Consider the following 20,223-nt stretch of genomic DNA (forward strand, 5'->3'; position numbering starts at 1 on the left):
CTATGTATGTTTTCATAATGAACGATTTTGAGGCTATATTGTGCTGAGAGTGGGGGGGGGGGTTAAACAAAGTGTCGAGCTCACAGAGGTTATTTAAGATCCAGATCCCCCTAAAAAAAACAACATTCTCTGTATTCTCTGTAGATTTTTTTTTTAATTAAAACTTTGATTTAAGGGTTTTACCAACCTATCATTTTTCTTCTGCGTATCTAAGTCAACGGGTGGGCAGAGATTTAAGACCTTGTTACCGCTCGGGAGACTTTTATTCAGCCGACCCGGCAGCGTCCGTCGCTCTTATCGGACCCAGTCATCAACGTCGCGACCTCGGGGGGGGGGGGGCCTGCAACGGGACAAGTGGAGGAAAAAAAAATCCCCTTCCATCCCCGAAACTTGACCTCGGTTCCCCGCGCAGCTCACAACAACACCTTTACCCAGACACCGCGCGGTGGGCCGCCTCGGACAGGTGATGCACGACGGCGGAGGTGAGGGCGTCGGAGGTGAGGGGTTCATTTAAAGTAGCCTTTCCATTTCCTCCCTTATCTCTTTTCCATCGCGCCCGAGGTGGGAGAGCGAGCGTCCGCGTCGTCCGCGTCGTCCCCTCCTCCTGCAAACTGTTCGGGGAAATCACCTGGCGCGGGGCGAGACAGACGCGTTTTTTTCCCTCTCGAGCGATGTACAAAGCGCGCCGACGTGAATGCAGCTGTTTCTTCAAGCCGCGGAGCGCGAACAGACGTGGGAGACTGCGAAAGAAGTAGATTAATAATAAAAAAAAAAGGAAAAGGCCCTTACTCTTATTGATTGCAGTGCAGCGGAAAGTAACTTCACTCCGTAGAGTCCATTTTTTCCTCCGCGTGGTAACAACTGGACTCTTCCGCGCTGTTCTGTCTTTTTAATTGAGCTGTCATATTGCACACGAGGCAGAAAGGGATTTTTTATTTTTGTTTCCTTATCATGGAGCTTATACGGCACAATGAATCCAGTCAGTGCCACAGCAAGTACTTTGGTTTTTTTTATGTGGGGGGGGGAGCTGTTTGCAGCTGGAAAAAAAAGCTTCTGTCGATGAATAATGCAAAATATTTCAATCCATATTGTAGATCTTTAGTTAATGTTGTGCAGAAAGTTTTCTACAAGCAAAAAAGAATTGGCTGAAGGTTCATCACAGAAAGTATCAGGTGGCTGAAACGGTGGAGTCCAGGTACGGTTACTATGCAGATCTTCTCATACTGTAGCATTTTCATACCAGTATTTATGGCAATTGACTTTTCTGTCTGACTCTGAAACCAGAGTTACACCCTTGCGTTGCTTTTTTGAAAATGTCGGAAGATATCAAATGCAGGAAGAAACTCTGTTGTAGACATTCATCACAGATTACAGACTCACTTCCTGAGTCGGCCGTCACATGTTGTCTGTAGTTTTTTGAAAGGTTATCAATGACGGTTTAAATGAGCTCACTTTAATTTGTTACATCCCAATGAACTAGATTATATCAATTTATTAGTTGGTAATGTCTTTTTTGTTGTTGTTGCCAGCCCACATGGATTTATGAGTCGGCGTAATTACGGAGTTGTGACAAGAACATCATTTCTTACCGAGTGCAAACAAAGAACTCCTCCCAATCTCAAAAGTTTTTATTAATAATCATCTAACCAGAATAACTCGTCGGCAATCAAAGACATTTTGCTCGAATCGTTTCGCCCTTCGATCACCAAATGACGAGAGGTCCTGCGGTGGCTCGTGGTGTTCTTCGTCGGCTGGTGTGTGTGGTCAAAACCCTCATGATCGTCTCTGTTCTTAGATCAGTGTTTTCATAACTGACAAAAACGGTGGACAGAGACCCTGAAAATAAGAAAAAAGGGGACACGACATATTCTATAGTCCATTGCAGATGAATCGAATATGATATCAAAACTGTCGCATTGGCTTCTCCTCTCTCATTTTCCTCTGTCTCACTCGAGTGTGTCGCCCGGTATCTCTGCCTCCCATCCTCCTCCCATCCTCCTCCCATCCTCCCATCCGTCCTCCCTGGACCGGGGCTGCGTTAGGCCTGCGCCCGGGGGCAGCAGGCTTGTATTAATAAGACACACTGCCATGGAAAAGGTATGGATCAGAGGAGGAACCGGTGCCCTAGGCTAACGCAACAACAACTGAAGGTGCGGGCGGAAGGAAGAGGAGAGCGAGGGGCGAGAGGGGGGAGGGCATCTAAGCCTTGCTGCGCCGTGTGAAGGGAATGAACATGGACATCGTCGTCCCGCCTCTATGGCGGCAGTGGACATGGTCACAGAGCCGGATCAAGCTGTGGGACGGGGACGCCGCCCCTGATGTGTCGCACGTTGGCACGTTATCTTAAATCGCACACACACACACACACATTATGCTGGAGTCTTTGGTTCCGCGTAAACTAAGGCGGCGTGACCAAAGTGTCTTCTTGACAACGATATCTGGAGCAAGGGATGGATGGAAGGGCAGGTATAAAGGGAAGCATCTGGAAGATCTGAGATGTAAAAGAGACGATCAGCGGGGGGGGGGGTTTCGGCGAGGGATAAAGATGTAAAGGGTTCCTTGAAGACGCGACGCAGTTCTCTGGGTTTGAAATGAAGGCCGCCCGCCACGTGAAAACAGAGTAAGTCACAAGGAGCGGAAATTAAAAGTCCTGCCAATCCCCCCCACCCCCCCGGACCACTGATTTATCTCCATTATTATCTTTCTTTTTCCTTTTCCCCCCAGTCGGAGCACCAGCGTCTGCAATTACAATTTCCTATATATATATATATATATATATATATATGAAAGTAGACCGTTTATCAAGACGCCGAATGGAGTCAAACCGAAATAATGGATCATGGTGGGAGCAGCGGCACAATGATTTCCACGCAGTCCATTCTGTGCTCTTAGTTAGTATTCCAGTGGTTTTTCTCAAAAGGAGACAAAAGCGTTTGGCCATCTAAAAAAAAAAAAAAAAAGGAAACGTCTGAAAGTGCTCCCCCAAGCACGTTCTGAATTAAAAGCCATTGTGATGGTAATTCCGTCACCTCTAATGGACAATTAGATGTGCCAGCAGATAGCGCGGCGCACTCTGCATGACAATCTCCGGGCTCTAATTACCTCGCCGAGCGGCGTGGCTGCCCGTGTGCCCGTACGGATCGCCGAGGCAATAAGACACGGGGGGAGCGCGGATAGGTTGGAGGTGAACGAGGGGCCGGTCGCGCCGTGTTTAACTTCTCCTTCCCCCTGATAAAGGGCCTGATGGATGGGGAGCTGTGTGAACTTCTGTCCGTCTGGTTCGTAATGGCTCCCTTCAAGGGGTTTTTGTAGCTCTCGTATTCAGATATAATGAAGGCAGTGCCTTATTTTTGCCGACAGCGGGTCAAAACCCTGGAGCACTTTACTTAATCCTCAGAGTCGGAGGATGAAAAGTTCCCCCTCTCTGAAGGCAACATCGCTCTCTTGTGTTGGACAGGAGGCGATTTGAATCCAACACACGCTTTGGAAAAATTCCGCGAATATATCCTCGCGGTCCGCTAGCCGTCGGTTCTACGTGTGTAGCCCTGGCTCTGTAAATTGCACATCACTCCCCGAAACCCTTAGAGACGTGCTAGCGACAAACGCTACGACTCGGGGCTTCTGGCCTCGTGGTTAACGCTCTCCCGTTCTCCAAAATCGCTCACTGCCCTTTAAAGGACCTGAAAAAGAAAACCTACGTTCTTAATCATCCAAAGGCCTTGAATCTGGAGCAACCGAGGTTCTGAAGAAGCCTCGTAGACAAGAGGCGAGAAAAGTCCAGTCGCTCCCGAGTCTACGCCTTTTGGCTAACGACGACCTGGACGAATGAGAATCTCAACAGACACGTACTCAATCGAACTTCGTGAGTGAGTCTTACGTGAATTGGGTCCAGGGTGTAACCCGTCTCCCACCCAGTGTCCGCTGGGATTGGCTGCCATCCCCTTCGCGACCCTTAAAGGATAAAGGGTTATAGATAATGGATGGATGGACTATAGGGTTATAGATAACGGATGGGTGGGTTATAGATAATGGATGGATGGATTATAGGGTTGTAGATAACAGATGGAGGGATTATAGGGTTATAGATAATGGATGGATGGAATATAGGGTTGTAGATAACGGATGGATGGATTATAGGGTTATAGATAACGGATGGGTGGGTTATAGGGTTATAGATAACGGATGGATGGAATATAGGGTTGTAGATAACGGATGGGTGGGTTATAGGGATATAGATAACGGATGGATGGAATATAGGGTTATAGATAACGGATGGATGGAATATAGGGTTATAGATAACGGATGGATGGATTATAGGGTTATAGATAACGGATGGATGGAATATAGGGTTGTAGATAATGGATGGATGGATTATAGGGTTATAGAGAACGGATGGGTGGGTTATAGGGTTATAGATAATGGATGGATGGAATATAGGGTTGTAGATAATGGATGGATGGATTATAGGGTTATAGATAACGGATGGATGGAATATAGGGTTGTAGATAATGGATGCATGGATTATAGGGTTATAGATAACGGATGGATGGATTATAGGGTTGTAGATAATGGATGTTGAAGGAAGCAACATTCAAATATTTGGTTGCATAACCGTCGCTCGCGATATCGTAATCAATTCAAGTTTGTTTCTCTTCTTTCAGCCTCGTCTTCAAGAGGTGAACTGCTGCTTTGTTGATATAAGGTCCGATGATTTGTCTTGAGCAGCTTGCAACGTTCCCCCTTTCCTCACAGTGTATGCGTTAGCTCAGTGAATTTCTCTGAACTGGTCAATTGAGGGACAAAATGTTTCCGTAGACTTCTGAATTGGTTCTCCTCCTGCCAGGTCGTCCCGGAGCTTTGTGTTGCTCCACACTTTGGCCTTTACGTCACTTCGTCAGAGGTTCATGTTGATCTCCTCAGTCCATACACACCTTGGTCTTTAACCCTCTATATATCTGCTCTCGACGTTGTCTTCGAAGGTGTGGATTTGTGATTCCTTCTCTCCTGCCCTAGTGGAGGTCGGAGGATGATGTCAGCCAAAGAGGTTTTTTTTAGGGTTTTTCTTCACAGCTCTCGCAATGTTTCTTTCATCGACTGCTGCTGATGTTGTCTTCGGCCAATCTGTTTGATGTCGGTTTGCTCGGTGCACCACTACTTTCTTTCTTTCTTTTGTTTTTCAAAATTGTTGGCTTTGCCCAATGTTTGTGAAATGCCTCGGATCGATCCCCCCCCCCCCCCCCATTTTTCTCAGCTTCAAAATGACTCGCCCTCCCTCCGACCGCCAGCTCTCTGCTCCTCATGCTGCAAAGTTTATTCCTTTTTAACAACAAACCCAGTCTTCACGAGTGAATACCTACGACAACGAGTGGACACTCAAAGCTATTCAATGTTTGAAATAATCGATCTAGAGCACGAAACACTCGAGTCAATCACGTTGCAGTAGTTTAGCTTGTTTGAAAAGAAATGGTTGGGTTCAAACAAAAGAGGTTGTTTGAAAGTTGTCAGACACACCTTCAGATAAAATGTTTCATATTTATCTTTAGATCTCATACCAAAGTGTTCTTGCCGTTGCGAGAGAGCTTTTCCCTTCATTCATGCCGTTGAGTGACCTGTTGGAAATCTGTTGATGAAGTTGAACTCTTCTGATTGCTGAAAGACACAAGCTGAATGAAATCAACCTTATTCAATATGCTTTTGATATTAAAAATAAGTAATAAACTGTAGCATCGCCTGAAATTTGATTACGTTGTCAAGAGTAAGGACAGATAATAACATTGGATTGGATGCCTGCAGCTGTTATGTAACATTTCAAAGGTTGAAAATTTTGAATTTTGAGAATTTGAATCTGTAGAAAATAAAATTGTTATTAAATATTCTGCTTGTGCAGGAAATCCACCTGCGATATCACTAATCAGATCTCGGGGGGGGGGCGGATTAATAACTCAATTAGTCGTGTAATAATGGTTTCAATCTCTCAATATCGCATGTCGCCGAGTTCCATTTGTTCATTGGCCAGTGTCAAAGGCTTTTCTGTGTAAGCAGCTTAATTCATGCTTTTGTGTGAAGTGTGTCCGACCCACGGGCTGAACTTTGAATTCAGATCAAGGGGATCGCGCCGTCTCTTTGTCCTTTTTCTCCCGGGACTCGTGTAGAGTAAAAGGGTCATTTGTTGCCGTTTTATAGATGGTTTTAGTCACAGATCTATCTCTTCTATTTTCTTACAGGTAATGAGCTGCTGTACCGCAATCGTGACGGCGATGTCGTCAAGTACGACGTCGACGCCGATGAAAAGACCGTCTTGGTTCACAACAAGAAGTTTGTAAGTCTTCTCTTCTTTACCTACAGCACGAAAGAATTGACCAGGAATTCAATTAGAAACTTTCCTCACAATGTCAGCAAATCAAAGCTTTCTTCTTTCTTTCTAGCACAAAGCTTAATGAAATGATCCATTATTACTGTGGAATGTGAACATGCATAGTTTAACACTCGGGGCCTTGGTTGCGCGGTGGAAACGTTGAGATGGAGATGGAGCGGCGTCAGCGGTCGCCGCGGCGACGGCACACAACATTATGTCCGCCATCAGATGGCCAAGCCCTGGTGCGAAGATTAATGCAACCGCGGAGCCGAGCAATCCGTCAAACGCAGTCTTTTAATGAGCGGTTTAATGGAAAAAAGAATTCCACGCATGGTTAAAGGTCTCATCTTTTTGTCTTGTGTTTTTTTTTTTTCGTCTCTCTCTCTCTCTCCCCTTCTCACATCTGCGTCTGCCTCTCAGGAAATGTACAAGGCCAGCAAGTACGAGGTGTCGCCCGACATGAAGCATGTGCTGCTGGCCTACAACGTCGCACCGGTGAGCTTCTCATTTGTTTGCTTGTTTTTTGAATTAGCAGGCTGACAGCTAAATATGTCAGCTGCCTCCACCGGGGGGGACGAGTGTGACTGTGGTTATGGGCTCGTAGTGAAGCGAAGGCAAAGGGGGGGGGAGGGAGGGGAAAGCAATCATGGCGGGGTGTGAATGCCTGTCGCACGCCGCTGCCTGTCAGCAATGGCAGCGCGGGGGCCAGCACAGCCGAGGGGAACTGAACCGAGGGGCCGCGGGAACACAAACAAACAAACCCCCCCCCCGGCGCCGCGCGGAGGAGCGGGATGAGGTCGACAGCAGGAAACAGGAAGTATTGGCTGCGAATTTCTGTCATTCTTCTGTGCACTTCCATGTGAAGTGTCCCATAACTGCATCAGCTCTGCCAGCGACCCCCAAACCATTCCGGCTCCTAACGTAGGTGGATGTCGTATATTGAATCACCCCTCCTGACTGATGCCTGTGTGTTTACATCGTACCGCGCCACCGCCGGGTCGCCGCGGAGACTCGGTTTGCCAGTGGTCGGCGTGCATGACGGATGCCGGCGGAGATATATCCTCGGTGTTATTGCTGGAGATGAATGGAAAATTGGACGACACGCCAGAGAGATATCCTCGTGTGCTGTACTGCATGTGTTTGCATTTATTATTCCAACCCGAAGCTCCGTCTCCTTGATAGATGACAGTCGTTTCCCCCCTTTACGCTCGCTGCACTGTCGCAGTCGCACACACTCACGGATGCACATTCGCACGCAGCTTCCGCCTCTACAGTGCAACACGCGTATTGGATCGCGGGCTGTCCATAATAAATATAGTGTTTGCATACCAACACGTAAGCCGTGCACCCTTCGAATGTGAATGTGTCTCTAGGGGGCCGCGACTTAATGTGTTCCTGCACTGTTCACAAATGCCGCCTCAGTAGCAAGCATAGAATAAAAGGAAGAAAAACAACATAAATAAGTCAATAACTGATGATAAAAAGTTAAGATTAGTTTGACTGACAGAAATGCTGCGGATCGCTCCACGTGTACGGCATATTAAAGGCGTCCAGTCCGTATCAGATCACAGTAACACAGATTTTTATACGAATTAAAGAGCAACTTAAAGGTGACATATTCTGCTCATTTAAAGGTTCATAGTTTTAATTTGGGTTATTACTTGAGAAGGTTTACCCGCTTTAATGTTCAGTAAACACATCAGTTTCGACAGACGGTACATTCCTGCAGCTCCTCTTTCCAACGTCTGTCTGAAACACTTGGATTTGGCTTCTGTTTCTTTAAGGCCCCTCCCTCCCGATGAAGCCCGGTCTGCTCTGATTGGCCCGCTGGCTCCACTCAGTTGTGATTGGCCGACCGCCTCCAGCGCGTGTAGGAAGTTCTCTCGCTCTCGCTCTACCCGGGCTAGCTGGAAATTTTACATACACAAAAAACACACTAGAGGAAAGGGAAAATGCGGAAAAAGCATAATAATGTTCTCTCTGTTCTCTCTGGTTGGACATTTAAAGTTGCTGCTTCACCTGTGACTGCACCGCTTCCCTGATGTGATTTCCTTTCCCCCACTTCCAGGTGTACCAGCATTCCTACACGGCGTTCTACATCATCTGCAGCCTGGAGACTCCGTGAGTATAGGCGGCACCAGGTCGCTTCACGCTCTGCCTCATTATCTCGTCCTGCAACATCTCACCTGACCCTCACTGCCCCGTGACTCTATACAAGAGATTCACTCCCCTCCCGTCCTCACACGCCCACCGCCCACAAAGCACCGACGGCTCGAATCGCACACAACATCTACTGATCTCACGTCCTCATCCCCTCAGATAACCTCATAACAAGAGACTCACAGACACAATGAGATGCAAAGCCAGCTGATTAGAGAGGAGGCCCAGCAGACAGACTTGTTAAGTTGTGCTCAAAGACAAATCTGTGAAACGCTCTTAATGATACCGTTATCCTCAAGGCTCTCTGGGATGTCAATCTCCCGTCTTGTCAGGGCTGAATAGTCACATGTCTCCAGAAAGGAGCATCCATTAGTGAAGCGTGGCTCTTTCTTAGTTGCAATTTACCTCCGTACTCATTAATTTAGACGGCACTTCTCTTCTTAACAAGGTCGCGAAGAGCTTTGCGGAGAAAGGACAAAGTCAAATGCAAATGAAAAACAACGCGGCTCAAAAAAGACAATCAGCTCATCAAATACAGAAGGTTAAAAAGTTAAAATAACAAAGATGTAAACTAAAAGAAATGTGTTCCGTATGCATAAAATTAATGATCTAAGAGGCGATACGAAAGCCGTAGACTGTCTTATCTGAGTTTACATAAGAGAATTCATCATAACGTGGCATTTTCTTTGAATTTAATTAAACTCACTTTTTTCCTAAATAATACGTTTACAGAGCCGGAGAGATTAGCATCGGGCGAAGCAGCCGCTGAATGATTGGGTATAAGTCAGGAGCCAAGACAACACTGTTAAAAGCTCGTCCTGTACTCTATGTAGACACCTCGCTGATTTCCCTTTTAAAGAAGCTGCCAACACCAGGTCACAGCGTGAAGGCACCGTCAGCATCTTTCCCTCTCAAATCTACATACAGTACGTGCTGCCGCCCAGTGGTTATGTGCCAAAAAGAAAAAAAACCCCCACCTCAGCTGATGACCTCATTCATCCTCGGCTCCAGACAAAGACATAGAGGCGGTGGCACCTCTAATTCCGCAGCCCCGCACCGCGCAGCACTTTCCCCAATGAGGCGCGGTGACACCGTTACCGTTGCCGTCGGTATTTATAGGTACACTTAAAACCCTTTTTGTTCTCCGATGTGCCGCTACACTTGTTCTCCCGCCGCAGAGAGGCTTGAGGCACGCCGCTTGGTCATTGTGTGTGTACGTGCTTCGCAATCTGATGGCATTCTGTTCTTTTCTCTTCGCCCGTGTAACCACAGGGAGACGTGGAACTTGAACCCTCCGGAGGTGCGGAATGCTCAGCTGCAGTACGCAGGCTGGGGACCCCAGGGTCAGCAACTGGTGAGAGCTGCGATTCCCCTCAATGTCACCGACTCATATCTGTCTACTGAACAATGCTACTGTCTTAAATAAAATAAAAAACAACTTACTCACACAGCTTGCATAACTGGCCAGACCAAAGCTCTTTTCAGGCAAGAACTCGGGACAATGGCCGAAAAATATTTGTCCGTGTCCAGGGCCGTAGCACCAAATTCTAGGCCCAATCCCCCCACCCAGACTTGTCTGGTTTCCACGTTCATTAGGATTTTTGCTTGTCCCCATGTGATGGATTACAATGTTCTCTGTTTAGTTCTGTTTTGCGATTCGTCCGCTACACTTGTCACTCTTGTCACGTGGTTTCCGGGCAGGAAGCGCGCGGAGGCTTTTCAGCGGAAGGCAGCTGGGGGGATGACATTGATGAGGGGGAAGCGAGACGAAACCGAAGCAGTAAAGTTGCCGCTCGTAAAATCAAAACAATAAACAGAAAGATGCTAAAATGCAGCGTGGAGCTTAAGGGAGCAACAAAAGATGTCTGTTGGTTTTTTTACTCCTTTCAAAGTACAAGTAGTGATTTGATCCAGCATTATCATAAAAAAATAGGGATTGGAGATGCTTGAAGGTTTCCTGTGTTTGTTTGCGTTTTCCAGTTACGTGCTGATGCCAATGTCAGTCTCTGTGCAGACGCCAAATCCCTTTAAGCCCAGATAGGTGGGTCGTGTAGAAGACGTCAAGGCCCTTCTGAACCTACTGCTCCTCCCCGAGTGAGACAACATCACAGATCCCGGAACTAACGGTGCATTCAGGTGCTCTTTGTCACACATCTCAGGATGGCAGAGGGACAAGTCGCCTGAGGTTGTTTGTTTCACTTAAACGCAAAATTGACAACTGGCAAACAGGCAACTTCAAGCCTGATTACCATTATTTACCTCCTCCAGTGTTCCACTTCAGGTGATAGATTGACCCGTTAATCCATAACCCCCTGAACACACATACCTGATAAACACGACATGGTCATGTCACATTTCTCCGAATCACGAGCTGACCAGGATCACCTGAGTGCCCCGTTACATTCACCGATTGACCCACTGCACAGTGGACTATGGGATCTTGCGAGTGAGGAAACGCCACGTTTCGGCGTTCAAATTCAGACAGAGCAGGGCTCTCGTGCAGCTGGACCAATCCTAATTTTATTCCAGTCATTGACTTTGGAATAAGTTCTGTGTCCTTAAAACAGAGCGTGAAGACTCTTTTGTCCCTCGGGGTGCGAAGACTCCCAATGAATCACTGACGTACTCCCGTAAACAAAATTCAAATTAAACGCTGTCGCTTGAATCTCAAGAAGCAACCGGTCCTTTCGCAACCCTTCCGAGATGACTCATCCTCCGCCTCCATCGTCACACAGTCGAAACTTGTCAGAGCATTAATGAGCTCCAGTCTGTTGGTGCGCGGGGCAGACAGACTGTAAGTGATTACATCCTGCAGCACAATGCTATTAATTACCTGTTATCTCATCAGCGGATTAATTAACACAGACGCTAGATGGATGTAGCCCCGGAGTTTCCCACCATTCGCGCGGAAGCGGGCGTTACCTCGAGCGGGCAGAGTTGCGTTTGCCGCGGAAACTCGACAAAGCAGCAGCTGCCCTCCCTGAAGATTCAGACGCCCTCTGTCGAGGAGGTGAAGGTGGAAGTGAGAGCCGTCCGTCAGATAAAACAAGCCGGCACAGCCGAGGCACGTGTCTGATTAGACATCCAATGTGCATGAATCCGTCAAACCTGTTTTCCCGTCTCCAAATCCCTCGTGCACTTGATTAAATCGTCCAAAGCGCAATTCAGTACATGGCCCATATTGAAACTCACACACGCAGCTGTCCAGCCATGTCTGTATATTTGTTAGGTATGCAAAACACAAATTTCTTTTTGTTATTGTTGTTGTGGAAAGTGAATCCCCCAGTGAATAGGAGTTTCTTTATTCCCACTCCCTGTAGGCGGCCGAGTCTTCAGCATGTGGTTGACACAAATTCACCGCATCCAGAGAATAGACGCTGGGCCTCAGGAGGCCTAACCCTTGAATTACATTAAAGAAACTTTGTGAATGTGAGGAGGACTTAAAGGGAAAGAGACAAACTGTTACAAAGGCCGTGTCCAAATCCCGCAGGAGTACAGTGTGTATTCTGTGATTCAAAATGGTGGGGAACTCTTGCTTTGTAGCATTGTTTGAGGCTAACGTTGGCCAATTAGCGACTAAATCAGACTTATAACTAATATTAAACAAGTACTCCAGAAATAAAGTGTTGTCCTTCTGTGAAGTTATCCAGAAATTTACGTTTACGCACGCAGACTAAATGTCAACATCCGTATGCTAACAAGCTAACAACGACACTACAGTATGTTAGCATGCTAAGGTATGATAATTACCGCGTTGGTCGTCTTATTCAAGAGTTTGTTAGCATGCTAGGTTCTGCTAATTACTGCTTAAACACAAAGTACAGCTGAGCTGTGGCTAAAAATAGTCTCTAAACAAAGACACGCAACTTATTTTAGGGGGTTGTTGTTTTAAAGCTCCCACCAGAATCACAGGAGCCGTTATACAAATGTTGTCACAGGCGACATTAGTACTAAGAGTCGTGCATAATCGGTGGAACGCCACTTGAGATTACATGAACATAAACTGGCAATTCGGGGGAAACAGAACCTCACATTTTGGGATTGTTATCCAGAATGCATTATCGTCGCTAACAAAGCCCCTCTGCAATTATAATGTTCCTCGCGACGCTGGAGTGGAGTTACATTTTTTGCACGGATGTTGGTTTTACATCGACGGAAATAAATCACACCCAAAGTGGCAGACTCGCTCCCGAGGGTTCCCCGCACGTACTCCGAGGATAAATGTGGCGTTCTGCGTTTCTTCTCTGTGCTGCGGCCTAGATGCCACCGAGCAATAGTGGGCTACTGTGTTGCATTTTCCTGCCGTACCTATCTTCACAAACTGACGCCGTGGTCCCAGCTCCAGGCCTCGAGATCCTGAGTGAGCCCTTTTCCCGTGATAGCCTGAGATTGATTTCAGCGTGGCATTAAGGCTGTAACATATTTCTTTTTTCAACTCCGGGCCCCCAAAGAGCCGCCCTGCCCCCAGCGCGCTCAACGTAGGTGCTGACGATCTCCTATTCTCTGTAATGAAAGAGTTGACCTTCAGTTATCCTGAAAGCCCCCCCCCCCCCCCCCCCCGCAGGCCTGCGGAGGGAAGCGTCCCAAATGTGCTCCCAGGGTTCGCCATCTTATCAGAATTTGAAAAGACTTCTCCTTTGTGCTATTGTCGAGACTGTTTGGTTTCCCTTTGAGCAAAAGGGTGCTTTCGCAAACGCTGATCCCTTGTGAGTGACGGGTGAAAAAGCACCATGACAATGTGGTTTATTTTCGTCCCCGATGTCGATCTCACCTGTGATGAGTGATGAGTCCTCCCTCTCTCAGGTTTCCCACTTGGGATATAAAGCGTCAGCATGGATACCAGACTGTCCTTAGACGCGTAGAAAGTGATAGTAGTAATGTGACATCTCACATCTCTGGGAAGAATGGCAGTTAGAATCCTTATCATTACGCAAACTAGCTTTAATCCCTGTTTTACATCTTTGAAGGTAGCTCATCTCATGTCCCGCCGATCAAACTCTGGATTGAAGAGTATTTCTGGTCTTTCTCGCCCCGGTAGATCTTCATTTTTGAGAACAACATCTACTATCGCTCGACGGTGGAGAGCCGCTCCATTCGCCTGGTGTCCACCGGCAAGGAGGGTGTCATCTTCAACGGCCTCAGCGATTGGCTCTATGAAGGTAAGGCAGAAAAAACTTGAAGGAAACAATAAAATGCTGTGGTCTCGCTCACCCGTAGAGGCACCTAAGCCACGGGCGCAGTGTTTTGTTTTTTTGTTTTTTGCTGCTGTGCCGTCGGAGGTGAACGGAATTTAGCGTGCACAGCTCAGAGCGCTGGAAAATTCCAAATAGAAAAAAAAGGAAAGGGAATAGCAATGTGTTTTTGGAAGAAAAACAGCTCACTCTGGATAATCCGCAGCCCAAACAGCTCTCTCAGACCAGACACAAAGCTCGGGTGCATCAACGAAGAGCGGCGCAAAGCTCGGGTGGCTCACGCTGCATCTGAATGCGAATGATATATGGAGAAAAAAAATTAATTTCCTGAGGATGACTCTCTGATATTTTCGTCATCCCTGGAGTTTTTTGTTTTTTTTTCTCTCTCTCTAGCACCAGAGAGTCAAGTACTTAACTCTAGGAATTCAGAGATGAACTAAATTGACTTTCCACCATTTTTTTTCTCTCGGGGTAAAAATCGTAGCTGCGGTGATTTCAGCTTTGCCAGAAATAGCTGGAATCCCTGTTGGGGACTTGGCTGTGTTTGGGTTCAAAGTTTGATATGATTCAACTCGAGACGCTGCGAGGGTTTTCACGTCACAGTCCAGGAGAGCACAGGCCGCTCTAATCACCGCGCTCCGCACAAGGTTGAACTGGCCATTCCGCTGTGAACGCCGAGTCAATCTCACTGTAAGCAGTTTTCATTGCGGCTGATCCCCGATTAACTCGGGACGTTGTTTCGAGATAGCGGATCGATGGTAGTGGATTTAGTCTTCGAATTGGAAATCTCAATATCAATTAGTCCAACCTGACCGTGGAGAGAAAAGAGCCTGGGAGCTCTTCACAGTCGGTGTAGCGAGTCACGCGCTCCCCTCTTCTTTTTGTTAAAGACTCACTGGACGTTTGAAAGGCTCACGGCAGCCGAGCAAACTCATTCTCCAGTTGAGAGACGGAGCGATGCGGTCGAAAGCTCCGGAAGAAAGCTGATTAAATTGACTGTTCGGGTGACAGTGTTTCACTCAACCGCTGTGTTTCCGACGTCAGAAATGAACTTTGACCCCCACATGTCAACTCTCTCGCAGCAGAAGTTCCGTGCTGCAGTATTCCTCTCAGCGTGAGTCACGTAAACGCGGTCATGTGATCGAGTTATTGCCCCGGGAAGACAATAATAATCTACAGCGACATATGTACCAGGGGCCAATGACGTGACATGAGACAGACAGACAGGCCGACTCCGTCTGCGTCTGCAGCCACGTTAATATATTGTTGCACTTGATTTCCCGCAGGTAAATTAAAAATGAGTTCAATGTTCTACATCGGTTGATTTGCATTAATTCAGCGGCGGCTGGGTGTGTGTTGTGTGTCGAGCTCTGATGCAGATGTCGCGGCGCTCGCCGAGCGCCAGCGCCAGCGCCGCCGATCAAAGCCCCGCAGTCAAAGAGGGGAGGAGGGTGGGTGGGCGGCGGCACTGTGTTAGCGCTCGACTAATGAATTTACAGCCGCAGAGCCGGTTGCACCCTCGGCTCCAGTGGAACGAGAGGGAGACGGGGAGCTGCACAGATGACGAGATAGGAGGAAGAAGAGGAAGCCTGTGATATAGAACCGAGCTGTTAATCCTCCAGCGTAACTCTATAAAACAATACGTATCTGTGTGACGATGTGCACGGCTGCCCCCTCAGACGCAGTGACACGGAGGATGTCTGAGGTCACCAGGGCATGTGCGGCTGTTTCCTCTGCAGGATCCACGCCCCCTCCTCCTCCTCCTCCCCCTCCTCCTCTTCCTCCTCCTCCTCCTCCTCCCCCCCTTCCTCCTCCTCCTGGCTCGCTCCTATTTAACGTTGTCAAACCCGCGGCTCCTCTTATCTTCGCGTTAGCCAGCCTGACGTTTGAAAGCCACATCCATCCTTCAAGAGCAACACCCGTTCGCCGCCATTTAAACATTCATCAGTGCGATATTGCAGCGCCTGACCCCCCCCCCCCCCCCCCCACGACTCATATTTATGGGCTGCTGCCGCTGAAGGCCTGGTAATTTACCGTCATCATTTATTGACCAGATAAATCTTTTCGCCCAGTGATAAAACACAGAATCAGCTTCATAATGTTGAGATATAAAAACAAATCGTACATACACAACAGAATGTGTTTATTCCTCCTCGAGCAAGTCGACAATGAGCTGCGATGTGGAAATACCCACTCCCTTTTTTTTGGGGGGGGTGATAAGAGAAAATGTGATTTTTACCTTGATTGACAGTAAAATATGCGGCGCCTGTTTCTGTGGAATAACAATGATGTTAATTCAGAAGAAGCAAATATTGTTTTTAAAGGGGCGGTGAGCGATGAAGGCCCATGGTTTTGGAAATGAGACGTTCAAAGCACAAACGTTTGCGTCTAATATTCAGGCGTCCACACACTTTTCCTAAGATGTATTTCAAGCAGCTGCTGATGCTGATGTTCTTTCTATAATTTTGCTAATACACAAACAAATAAATCCTTTTTCCATTTCTATTGTCAGCAGTAATGTCTCTATAAGCCCCTGGATAGAGTTGGCGTTGGCCCAGTGGTGACGCTCAGAAGCTTTGCCAGATTGTGTCATATTTACATCCTCCCACGGACGATTTTCTTGTCTTCTTTTTTTTTTTTTTTTTACATGTTAACTTGACTTTGACTTGTTTTGGCCAAGGTCAAGGTCAAGGTCAAGCTGGAGGCCCAGACTGCAGCCGAGGGGAAATAAGGCCTTGTGTGTGTGTGTGTGTGTGTGTGTGTGTGTGTGTGTGTGTGTGTGTGTGTGTGTGTGTGTGTGTGTGTGTGTGTGTGTGTGTGTGTGTGTGTGTGTGTGTGTGTGTGTGTGTGTGTGTGTGTGTGTGTGTGTGTGTGTGCGTGCGTGCGTGCGTGCGTGCGTGCGTGCGTGCGTGCGTGCGTGCGTGCGCGGTTCGCATGCAGAACAGAGAAAGGGAAACCAAAATTAAACGCTAAATTTCAAAAAGAGGAGACGACGCCAAGAGCCCCCGTCGGCAGTGTGTAATAGCCCAGAGCGCCTCGGGAGAGAGAGTCTGGAGTGTTCCGTCTTCTGTCGGCTGCCTGATTATTGAGGCCTGCACTGATACTGACACATCCTGCAGTGCGACGCAGCCGGAGGAAACATCTGCTTATTGGGCTCTGGTGCGCTGAGATAAAAGAAGGAAAAAAAAGTTTGAAAACCCCGGCGCAGCTCTTGATTCCAGTCATGTTTGCCCCCGTAGATGTTTGGCTAGATGACTGTTTGCATCGAGTGGCTTGTTTGTAGGTTTGTCTCTGTTTATCACTTGTGTTCGTGTCGAAGCCTGCGGGGGCAGAGAATGAGCACAAAAAATGTAAAAAACAACAACATGTGCAGGAGAGAAAATGAAAGATTAATAAAGGGAGTACAACTGTTGGTTTTAGTTTGGTGGGAAAACAAACTTTTTACTGCATCTAAGAGGAATTGCTGGGAGCTCCTCTATTTCTTCTTCTTTGATTCTGTCATTGTGGAATATTGATTTAGGAATTACTGGTAAACAGAACCCTCTTATTATTATAACAATTTTAGCTCTTTAAGACTTTATTAATCCCTCACCAGGGAAATTCACTTGTTGCAGCAGCAGCAAAGAGTCGTGTGCAAACTCCATGTGCATTGACATTACCGGTATATACAACATCATTAAGAGCTTTAGCCAAAACTATATAAACTATAAATATAAGATATATATTTTTTGCAACTCCTAAAAGAAGAAATGTCACCTGCAGAATCTGAAGCTGAGATATCCTGACTTTTAGTCTCTTGTGAGGGCGGAACTGCAAAAACCAAAATCCTGGATCCTACATTTCCCATAATGCATTTCAGTATTATTTCCCACTTCTTTCACACACCTAACCCTTAAAAAAGAAGAATACATTGGTAACACCTGTTCTCAAAAGATGAGTTGGACCATTTGTGACCAGTTAACTCAACTCCATGTGTGAAATTGACGTAGTGCCCCTTTAAATCAAAAATAATCTGTTCTTCTTTCTAGGAAATGTATCTGTGGTACTACTGCAGGGCGGGAAAACAACACTTTCTACTTCCCTACAGTTGTTATAAGTCGTGGTGATGTCATGTCTCTCCTCGCGTCACCCAGCGATGATTTCTTTGTCGTGTTTCTGAGGCTTCGTCGGACGCTCGGTGAAATCTCACCACTCTCACTCCGTCACGTGCGTCTCTCTCTCCTCCCGCTCAGCTGTCGCCTCCGTCAGCGCCGCGGTATGACTGCACTGTATTTATAGCAACATCTGTTTGCTTTCCTTTTCTTTCTTTTTTTTTTTTTTTTTTTTTGCATGTTGACAGCGTGTCCCTGCTGTCAACACGTCACCGTTTATTGGATTACGGCCTTGTTGATTTATTCACATTTGATTTTGTCTCGTACCGTTTTGTCCTTCTCCGGGATTAGTGCTAAAAATATATTCAGTACAAGTCAACAACAACCCCAATTTTTCAGCCTAAATTTCTGCAAGAATAATAACACAAGCTGCATTTCTGCCCCCGGACTCCGACTCTGCTCTTCCGCTCGGCGGTCCGGTCTGTGCGTGTGACACTGCTGCCCCCTGGTGGAGGCACCGGCTCACTTTTTTTTTTTTGCCCCCTTCTAAATAAATAATCACTTTTGTCAGTACAGATTCCAGGTGCACGAGACCAATATTCTTCAATAAGTGTATTTGTGCTTATCGTGAAAAAGAATATCAACTAAATGCGACAGCGGGGGAGTTAGATATTCTTTTTCTTTCCCTCCGCATTAGCTCTTTTAGTCTGTTTTCCCTGAATCCGTCACCTCGTGCTCATTATTTCCCACTGGCCACTTGACTCGTGCTGTCTCATGCATTGGTAATATATATATATATATATATATATATATATATATATGTGTGTATGTATATGTATATGTATATATATATATATACATAATGTAGTCTGCACAGCGTGGGGGAGCGAGGAGACGTGCCTCCGACATCTCACCTTGGTATAATCATCACACTGAGGCGTCTGGGGAGGAAGAAGAAGAAAAAAAGACGAGAGACACGATCTCATTACTTTAAGAGAAAGAATAATGAGAGTGAGCTCATCAAACGGTGGTTCATTTACGCCCTCGCCGTCTCTCCTCTTTCCCTTTTGTTCCCCACGCACAGATCCAGACGCTCCCGGAAAACTTTGACCGCTCTCTCCTTGACAAGTCAAGGTGACCGGGCGTCCCCAGGCGAGCGGATCCCACAAAACCCCCGGCGGCTCCGCTCCAAGTGGAAAGAGCTTTTTTTCTTATTTAAGGCGCCGGCCGCTGTCAGGAGTTAGCAGGCATATTGCACTGCAACTCCGGAAAACACATGCAAATAGACAAAACACAAGGAAATTCAGAAAAACAACGTCTTCATCCACTTGACCACACGAGCGCCGCATTTGGAAATCGCGCTGCAAATGGACCGCAACGAAACGGAAGTGTTTCCAGAGGACTCTCAAAAGTGTGACGCACACGTCTGGACGCGCTTGTCGTGTCAGTGCTGTTGGAAACTGACGTGAAAGTGTTTTTGATTTTGATTTTCAACACGGCGATCGCATGATTCAGAGACGTGTGCGACACTTTCAAGTGTCCTCTGGAAACACTTCCGTTTCCTTGCGTTCTATTTGCAGCGTGTTCTCTAAATGCGGCGCGCGTGTGTCGTCAAGTTGATGGAGATGTTTTTTTCGTAATTTGCGTGTGTTTTGTCTCTTTGCAGTGCTGCGAGCTCTCAGGGCCGCGAGCACCGAGACGTCTGCAGTAATAAATACTCTGTCCGCCGTCGGGAAAAGACTCCACGCACACACGCAACTTAACAACCTAACCAACATAAACAAAGTGCTGCGGGGTGATTGTCAAATGACGCCGTCGCCGCGTATCAAGTCACTCCGCCGAGCGTTGCACAGTTAATGAAAATGCTAATCGGCAGTTGATGTCTGTTGATTCCCCAGAGGTCCCCCAGCAGCACCCACCCAGTCCCACGGATAAACAGCAGTACTGAAACTTTAATTGCGGAACGTCGGTATAAATGTGACTGGTGGCAAGACTCGTATTAACAACGAGTCGGACCGCCGCCGCCGCCAAAGACTTAATAATGAAGAGGAGTTGGTGCGACCGGCGCGCTTTATGCTGTCACCGCGTTCCCTCCACGAAGCTGTTATTAGCATAATTTCTTATTGAGTCACTGTAATGTTGAGTGTGTGTGTGTGTGCTTGTGTGTGTGTGTGTGTGTGTGTGTGTGTGTGTGTGTGTGTGTGTGTGTGTGTGTGTGTGTGTGTGTGTGTGTGTGTGTGTGTGTGTGTGTGTGTGTGTGTGTGTGTGTGTGTGTGTGTGTGTGTGTGTGTGTGTGTGTGTGTGTGTGTGTGTGAGAGAGAGAGTCGGCTGCATAACTTTATCCACTTGTGCCTCAAGGGAGAGAGTTTCTTGATGGAAACAGCCCACACACACACACACACACACACACACACACACACACACA

At 47.1% G+C, this 20,223-nt stretch overlaps 1 protein-coding gene across 3 annotated transcripts in view; it reads left to right on the forward strand.

Moving 5' to 3' along the window:
- Positions 1-20,223, forward strand: part of LOC118291008 (dipeptidyl aminopeptidase-like protein 6) — a 153,191-nt gene that overhangs the window by 118,931 nt on the left and 14,037 nt on the right. For all 3 annotated transcript variants that reach the window (XM_035618858.2, XM_035618860.2, XM_035618859.2), the window contains 5 exons: positions 6,225-6,319; positions 6,776-6,850; positions 8,424-8,476; positions 9,788-9,869; positions 13,554-13,674. In XM_035618858.2, the coding sequence (XP_035474751.1) occupies positions 6,225-6,319; positions 6,776-6,850; positions 8,424-8,476; positions 9,788-9,869; positions 13,554-13,674 (426 nt within the window). The remainder of the gene's footprint in view (positions 1-6,224; positions 6,320-6,775; positions 6,851-8,423; positions 8,477-9,787; positions 9,870-13,553; positions 13,675-20,223) is intronic.

The sequence above is a fragment of the Scophthalmus maximus genome, chromosome 21 (genome assembly GCF_022379125.1).
Source record: "Scophthalmus maximus strain ysfricsl-2021 chromosome 21, ASM2237912v1, whole genome shotgun sequence".
Taxonomy (NCBI): domain Eukaryota; kingdom Metazoa; phylum Chordata; class Actinopteri; order Pleuronectiformes; family Scophthalmidae; genus Scophthalmus; species Scophthalmus maximus.